The following is an 8685-nucleotide window of genomic DNA, read 5'->3' on the forward strand; positions in this document are numbered from 1 at the left end:
AGGCGGATGCATGGATGGATGGATGGATGGATGGATGGATGGATGGATGGATGGATGGATGGGCAGGCGGGCAGGCAGATGCATGGATGGATGGATGGATGGATGGATGGATGGATGGATGGATGGATGGATGGATGGGCGGGCAGGCGGGCAGGTGGGTGGATGGATGGGAATGGAAATCAGATTCAGAGAGATGATGATACTGCGAATGAAGAAGCAGGGACCAGATGAGGGTGTTTGCCACAGCCTCAGTCACCATCCAGGGCTTGTACTGTCATGGCTTATGGCCTTTCTTCCCCTTTAACTCTCAGGAGAGGCAAGAATTCAAAGCAACCTGCCTAGTGGATGAGGAGGAGATGAAGAAGCTGCTCCGAGAGCGTGGCCATATGCTAGAGAATCATGTGGAGCGGCTCTGGGCCTACCTTACCATCCAGGAGCTGCTGGCTAAACGGTAGGGTCCCGGCGGCTGCCGCGAGTGGACATGTTCACCCTTGTTCCTGGTAGACAGAGAAAGGTGGTTCTGAGACTACAGGCTCTGAGGGAATCAGGGGTCCTTTCCCTCTCTGTTTTCCTCATCTCTAGTGTGCGTCTTCCACCTGGGTAGGGATTCGGGGACGAGGACAGCCATTTCCCCCTTGAGTTGCCTCAGAGGAGGCTGCCACTTGTTAGGGGGCTGCTTGGTCTAGACACACTCATTGACGCTTCACCATCTGTGAGGGAGTCCCTTAATTATTTCTACTTAACGGGAGAGCACTACAAAGCTCAGAGAGGTAGGCTACCATGGTCCTACAGCAGCCGAGCTATGTAGTTCTGAGGCATGTACCTTGACCCTGCCAAATATCCAGGTTCAGCACCGGAAGTCCTGTAACCATGTGGCCTCCCTAAGGTCACAGCCATTGTGGAGGGCGCTGTGAGTGCTTGAATGTTTGTTGAATGAGTGAAAAAGAGAACAGATGGGCAGGAAGCCAAAGGAGGGATGCACGCCCATCATCACCTGTGTCTTGGAGGCAAGTACATGTCTCCCACGCAGGATGAAGATGGAAGGGGCAGAGAGGGCCAACCTGTCATCCCAGGTCCTGAAGATGTCCCTGGACTATCAGTTCGTAACGCCACTGACCTCTATGACGATCAGAGGCCTGACAGACCAGGATGGACTGGAGCCGACCATTGACAAGACCCCAGAGGGTACAGGCATAGGGGTCTGTGGTCAAGAAGGTCACGCGCCAAAATCCTCCTGGGACTTAATTCTTTTCTTCTTCCTTTTTTTCAGATTCTCAGCCTTTAGGTGAGTTTTTGGCCAGTTGATTTAGCAGGGCTTCAAGTGGCTGGGAGGTGACATGCGTGTACCCCCAAGCACAAAACTTATTGTTTCTGCATCCTCCCCCATCCCACCCCCTCCTGGGCCTCTTCCTTTTACCAAGGGGCCCTGCTACCTTCATCACAAGTTCAGAGCTGCGTCCTTCATGCTTCATGAGCCTCTGTCATCTAAAACCTTCCCCAGCCTTCCCTCAGGTCTCCATTGAGCCCCTCGGCCCAGTGTGTGTGTGTGTGTGTGTGTGCGCGTGTGTGTAGGTGGGGGACATTTGGGAGGCCCGGTCAACCTCAGCAAGGCTGAGTCCAGACCAGTTCACCTCTGCCTGAGGTATACTCGTGAACTGAGCTGCACGCCCTGGGGGCGGGGTGGATGTCAGAGTAACATTGTGTGTTTTCCTTGTCTCCTGCAGAGATGGTGGGACCCAGAAGGAGTAAGTAGCAGCCATCTTGGGCACTCCCTTCTCTCTTCTCTCCCTACTTACCCTGCTGGCCCCCAACTGAGTTCTTAGCTCTGACCAAAATCCTGGTTATCACCCACCCTTGTTCCCTTCATGGCCTCACTGAAAATCCTTAAGACATTCCCCATTGTAGGCTTGGCTTCCCCAACCTAGATCCCAACTGAAGAAGACAGAGAGGGTCAGGCCACCTCATAGGAACAAACTTCTGTCCCCACACCCTGAGAGGCATGGCGTGTATGTGAGGCTTCAGTGCCCCCATTGTCTGGCGCCTCAGGCCAATTGTGTGGATAGGGGTGCCTATGCCAGCCCGCCCCCCTCTTAGTTCCATTTATTCTCAACCCCCAGCATTTGTGCTGTCTGCCACACAGCCGTCTCCTACAGTCCACAGTCCATTAGTCTCGAGACTGCCAAGCCGCGTGACAGGTGGTGAGTCTTGGGAGGGTCTGAGGGACTCCCCCAGTGGCCCGGACAGACCAACAGCCAATGCAATGGACTCTGTGCTGTTTTCCCAGTGGACACCGATCCCCACTTCATCATCTATGTGCCCCAGAAAGAGGACAGCCTGTGTTTCAACATCAATGAGGAACCTGGTGTGATCCTGAGCCTGGTGCAGGACCCTGACACAGGTGTGGTGGGGATGTGCTCACTGCCAGGTGGGGGCAGAGCCAAAGCACCTCGACTCTCCCCATTTGAATAGAAACTACTGGGGTTGCCTTCGCTGTCTACCGCCTTCATATCATCCACTCAGCAGGCACCTCCTGCCTTCCTCCTATGCCGTTGTCCCTGACTGCACCCTACCTAAGGTTTGAGTGTGCGACTCATACACAGGACCTATAGCCAGGCCAGCCTCATACTTAGTCTAATGCTCATGCCTTGCTCTCTTGACGTCCTTAGGCATTTTTAAACAAGGAGCCCCTCATTTCTGTCTCATATCAAGGTCTGAACATCACACAGGCCCTGCCGCACCTTTCCCACAAGTGTGGCTATACGAGCCCCAAAGCACCTCTCTACAATGGCTATAAGTAGGGAAGGCTTTCCTGACCCCATCCCTCATCCAGCCAGCCAACTCCATGTCTGTTGAGCATTGACTGGGGCTGGGATGCAGTGAGAACAGGGCTGTCCTGAGCCCCTCCAGGAACATAGGGAAGGGAGAAAACCATAGAAGATCAGCTTCTTGGATGTCAACTTTGGAGCATGAGGTCCACTTAGGGTCAGTGAGGATGGCTGCTCAGGGCCTGGCAGATGCATTTCCAGACCTCCCAAGAGACTGCCTCTGTGCGAGAGGGAGATGGCCCGCTCCTGCCCTCAGGAAACCAGAGTCCAAAAGAGAAAGCTAAGTATAGGGTGTCTAGTTGTTCCAGAGGGAGTCGGAGGGAGCATAGAAGAATCACAGGAGGTCTGGGAGTAGGGCCAGTCCTGAAGGCGAGACCCTTAAAGATGGCATTGCCTGTGGCATGTAGCGAACCCCCTGGAAAGGGAAGGTGGCATGAGCAACACCCCATGTTGACTGGATGGCTTCTCACCCCTCTGCAGGCTTCTCAGTGAACGCACAGCTCATCGGGAACAAAGCCAGCAGCCCTGGGCAGCATCAGGGCACATATTTTGGGAGACTTGGGATCTCGAATCCTGCAACAGACTTTCAGCTGGAAGTGACTCCTCAGAACATCACACTGAACCCCAGCTCTGGGGGGCCCGTGTTCTCCTGGAAGGACCAGGCTATGCTACAAAAGGATGGGTAAGTAGGCCTGGTTTGTGCAGGAGGGAAGACAATGCCATGGCATGGGGTCAAGGTCTGAAGCTGTAGCCTCAGTTCTGCTGCCCGAGTCTTCTGGGCCCACATTTTACAAGTGATGCCCACATGTGCATGGTCAGATTCCAAATCATCCCCCTGTCTGTTTTTCTTTATTCCTGGGCATGAGCTTTGGGACTGGAACCTTGAATCCCACCCCCATCTCCACCAAGCAAAGCCAGCCCCAGGCTGGGACAAAGGCCACTCCTTCCCCACAGCCCTCCTGCTTGCCTACTGCACTGAATTCAAGTCCTCTGGTCTTTCTTTTGGACACCTGTCATGCCTATTCCTTCCTTCACTCATTCAGTTACCCAGCTAGCTCTTTGAGACACCAGTATAGCTACAGGAAGAGGTGTCCTGAGACCAGGTGGGCAGTTCAGCCAATGAGTGGAAGTCATGGGATGCACACTCAGATGTCCACCGATTGCTAGCTACATGACTCCAGGAAAGTTACTTAACCCCTCTGAACCTTGGTCCTTCCATGGAGTCAGAAAGTGGAACAACAGAGTGGTTCGGTTTACTCAAAGGACTTGGCATAGGGCCTGGTACATTTGAAGCCATACAGGACAGAGAGACTTATGGGAGGGAACAAATAGCACCCAGACCTCACAGCATGAGGGCCATGGGGGGATGGTTGGAATATCTGGGTCCCAGAGGATGAGGGCAGCTGATCCTGTGCTGACATCAACCTGGTCCTGCAGGGTCGTGGTGACCATCAATAAGAAGAGGAGCCTGTTGGTGTCTGTGGAAGACAGAGCTACCTTTGAGATTGTCCTGCACCGGACGTGGAAGGGGAGTGCCGTCCACCAGGACTTTCTGGGGTTCTATGTGCTGGATAGCTCCCAGATGTCAGCCCGGACGCAGGGACTTCTGGGTATGACTGGCTGGGCAGGTAGAACTGTGAGTTGGTGTGCTGCAGCCAGTGTGTGCTCAGGGGACTTCAGAGCACAAGGACAGGCCAGTCTCCAACATAATCCTTTAGGACCCGGTGCTTGTGGGCCTTGTCCCTCTTAAAGATGACGATCAAATGCAGAACGAGAGGAAAGCTAGGCGAGCCTGGGAATGAGTGGGAGAAAGGGCGGAGGGCTCCAGGGACCTTATAAGAGTGTCAGGTCATTGATCACCAGATTTCTGTAACATTTCTGTTATCCCGGCTCTCTGTGAGGCACCTCTTCCCTTCGTTGGTAACTGTGGCCTCCAATATGCCTCCACAGGGCAATTCTTCTACCCGCTGGATTTTGAAGTGTCTGACATCCGCCTGGGCTCTGACCCTACAAAGTCAGATGCCACTATGGTAGTGAAGAATCGGCAGCTGACTGTCACCAGGTGAGTGGCTTGATGTCTAGGGCTTCTGCTCTTGTCCCCTGTCATAAGTCTATGTCATCCTCCTGGTCATGACTATGTCATGTGGGTAAGGTGAGGGGCAGCCTTGCCAGGTCGAAAGAAGGATCCCAGCTCTATTGTCTGTATCCAGAGGCTTACAAAAAGACTACAGCAAGGATGCCAGACATGGAACAGAAGTGTCTTGCTGGTTCGTCCACAACAATGGAGCTGGACTAATTGATGGCGTTCACACTGACTATATTGTCCCTGACATCTTCTGAACCCTCCAGCTAGCAATCAGTCCTCACCTGCAACCTCATCTGAGGAGGGAGAGGAGAGCATCGAATCAGCTCCACCTTCCTGAGCACGCTGGTTCCTTGTGTCAAGACATCCTGTGATTTCATTAAAGAGAGGCTGTGTACAGTTTAGAGTTGGCTGCCTTTGGGGAACGAGGGAGCAGGGGAATAGTTCAAGACTACACCAGACCCAGAGATGGGCAAAGAATGCATGTAGCATGAATAATAAAAACTCGGAGACAAATATTGGGGTTCAACTTGAAGAACAGAAAAGCAAAGCAGCCAAGCCACTAGAGAGCTATTACCTCTAAGAAATCTTCAGACTTAAAAAGGAGCAAGTTCCTTTCTCATCCTGTTTTACATTCCTCTCTAGTGATGGGATTTAAGGCGTACACCACTACCGCCCAGCCTCTATGGCTAACTAGTGTGGCTGCTGGGATTAAAGGTGTGTGCCACCACTGCCTGGCCTGGATGGTTGACTAGTGGGGCTGCTTTGCATGGACCTTCAGGCAAGATTTATTTATTAAAATACAAATGAGATATCATGACATTTCCCCTTTTGTCTAAAATAAAAAGGAAGGATATAGCTAATATAAGAAAAACTATATACAATAAGCATAATATAGAATATATACAATCAATAACTACATCAACAATATCTAGCCCATTTACACTTGACAAATTCAGAGAAAATACCCCATGTCTATCCTATCTTGGTGAATCCAAAGTCTTATACCTAATTTACTTTATATCGTAACTTGCTCTCTGCATCCGGTAAACAAGGAAAACTATAACTATCTAGTCTTCAACTCCCTCAGAGACCCAAGAAAGAAATAATATTAACTGCGTAAGCAGGAAGTATGAGCAAGTGACTTCCAAAAAAAGTGAGAAATGACAGAAACAGCTGGCTGCCTGAACAGTCACCCAAAGTTCCTCTGCAACATTGGGGCATCCATCTTCAGCCTACAGGTCTAGAATATCTGACATATTTTTCTATGAAGCAGGGTTTTTGAAGGACTGTCCCTCCTTGTCTTGACAATGTTTGGCAGTCACTCTCTTTTGTGCCATGCTTGCCCACGTAAGGCAGCATACTGTCAGCAGTTGAGGCAAGGGCACTTTCTCGCCTAGTGGCTTACATTTACCACAAAGAAAGCAAACTCCATGTGAAGTTTCCTCAATGCCCATCATCTTCTCTGAAGTAGATTGGTGCTGCCAGGAGCAGATATATTATTGTCATAAAAAAAAGAAAAAAAACTGATATTATTAAAACAGCTTAAATGCCATATTCTGCAGATCTCTGAAGTATTTGAAGATGACCTGTTTATCTGAAATATATCTTTGTTTGACCTTGAAAACATACCTAATATGACTACAAATTTGGTTATAATAGGTGATTAACTACTAACCTACATTTCTTTATTATCATAAACAGTTGGTAATAATTTCCAAGGACTAGAAATTTGCATTACATTGTTAAGTGAGCTATATAGGTACAATACTTTGAACAAGAGTAGAAATGTATATATAGTATGTTCTAACAAAATTAATCTCATATTTGTATAATATATAAAATTGGTATACAATATACAAAAATCCAATCCAATGTAAAACATTTAAAACTAGTAGTTGCTTTTTAAAAATAGATTCAATAATCTACCTTTTTATCTTATCATATCTAGATCCCCCTTTTTTCTTTTCAAAACAAAACCTTGAATCTAATTTCCTTTGTTTAGCTTTTTCCCTGACCATTACCAATAGCAACTTGTAACCAACTCCCCTAAACAATGACAAATATCCATAACCCATTGAATGACCAAAAACCACACACCCCACCTCTTGGGAATGTGGGTATCATATTCTTAAATTTACCTCCTGCTGTCTAGGGGTGATGGCATCTTTATGGGATCTTGAAAATTTTGAGTTAATTGTCAAGTCCTGAGAGAGGGAGCTGCATCATCTGCTGTCCAGTCTCTGTGTAATGGGAAAGTGCAGGGCTTGTCTCAAGTCCTGGCTAGAGCAGACTGTGAGGCTGGATTCTGAGCAGTTTGTAGCCCAAAGTCAATCTTTAGATGTTGTTTTTCAGCATAGTGTTGTTATCATAGTTCTGGAGGAATTATAATTGTGGGACCCCATCCTCCTTTTCATGTTCATGGTTCACTGCAGAAAACGGATAGACTCAAACACAAAATCATGTACAGAAAATTAGATGAAACCTTTTTCTAGAATTAGTTAATATTCTATATGACCATTAATATCATTACAAAAAGTTACAAATGATAAAGCTGATAATGTTTACAATTGACATTATATAAATCCCATCTAATTTAGATATCCTCTCATTTAATGGTTCCATTTTCAAACTGTCCAGCATATTATCATACAGAGACCCAAATCCCTCCATTGTAATGGTGCTTCCTATGTTCTTAATGTGGGGAAAAAAACTCTCTCTTTTAACTAATTCCTCCTTTTAAGAATTTCCAATTTTCTTGCCAAATCTACTGACGATGTTGATGAAGACGTGAGGCTTATTGCTGCTGTGTAGAGCGATAAAAGCCTGACTGGATTTCAAGGCAGCTACCTAGTTTGGCAGCAGCCCAAGAAGGGGATTAAGGCAGAGCCTGCAACCCATGGTGGAGAGGGAGAGGGAGAGAAAGAGAGAGAGAGAGAGAGAGAGAGAGAGAGAGAGAGAGAGAGAGAGAGCACTGCTATCTAAAAAACACACAGGGGTTCCGAAAAAAAAGCATATGTGTGTGGGGGGGGGGGCTGCCTGAAGGCAGAATTAGCCAGTTTCGAGCTGGTGAGTCTTGTGGGATTTGGAGTCCAGGTGCTTCTGGAATTTTGGTGGCAGCTGGAGACTGTTTTAGAGAGGCTAAGCCAAAACAGGTAAAAAGCCTTTTTTTTTTTTTTTTTGTGAATTTGTACCCTAAACACTGGGTGCCAAATGCAGCATGATTAATAAAGACCCAGAAACAGATATTGGGGTTCAATCTGAAGATCAGAAAAGCAAAACAGCCAGCCGCTGGAGAGCTCTTACCTCTATGAAATCTTTAGATTGAAAAAATAGTGAGTTCCTGTCTTATCCTGCCTTATACTCCTCTCTAGTGCTGGGATTAAAAGTGTGCCCCACCACTGCCTGGCCTTTATGGCTGACTAGTATGGCTGCTTTGCCCTGAGCTTTAGGCAAGCTTTATTTATTAAAATACAAATGAAACATCACTACCAAAGCAGAGCGGAAGGAAAACCCATGAGCTCTGACTGTGCTCTGTTCTCTGCCACTGGCTGACTCCGCATCCTCTGAATCCCAACTGAGCCCTTCCTTCATGTATCCCAGGATCCCAGAGATTCTCTGGCAGAGAAGGTCATCACAACTAACCCAGAGCTTCCAATTAACAGTGGAGGAAACAGAGGTTAAGAGACCCATTGAAAGTCCCCCAAGTTTTTTGTATCTGTGAATGTTTGCTTTGTTACCGAGTATGTGATCAATTTTCGAGAAGGTCCCATGAGG

At 48.0% G+C, this 8685-nt stretch overlaps 1 protein-coding gene across 1 annotated transcript in view; it reads left to right on the forward strand.

Moving 5' to 3' along the window:
• Itih1 (inter-alpha-trypsin inhibitor heavy chain 1) overlaps positions 1–5312 on the forward strand; it is a 13248-nt gene extending 7936 nt beyond the window's left edge. Inside the window, exons 13-22 of the mRNA XM_005348739.1 lie at positions 312–451; positions 1031–1185; positions 1271–1285; positions 1725–1745; positions 2118–2198; positions 2285–2398; positions 3306–3507; positions 4263–4435; positions 4776–4887; positions 5036–5312. Coding sequence (XP_005348796.1) covers positions 312–451; positions 1031–1185; positions 1271–1285; positions 1725–1745; positions 2118–2198; positions 2285–2398; positions 3306–3507; positions 4263–4435; positions 4776–4887; positions 5036–5165 — 1143 coding nt within the window. The 3' untranslated portion in view covers positions 5166–5312. The remainder of the gene's footprint in view (positions 1–311; positions 452–1030; positions 1186–1270; positions 1286–1724; positions 1746–2117; positions 2199–2284; positions 2399–3305; positions 3508–4262; positions 4436–4775; positions 4888–5035) is intronic.
• The last annotated feature ends 3373 nt before the right edge of the window (positions 5313–8685 follow it).

The sequence above is a fragment of the Microtus ochrogaster genome, chromosome 6 (assembly GCF_000317375.1).
Source record: "Microtus ochrogaster isolate Prairie Vole_2 chromosome 6, MicOch1.0, whole genome shotgun sequence".
Taxonomy (NCBI): domain Eukaryota; kingdom Metazoa; phylum Chordata; class Mammalia; order Rodentia; family Cricetidae; genus Microtus; species Microtus ochrogaster.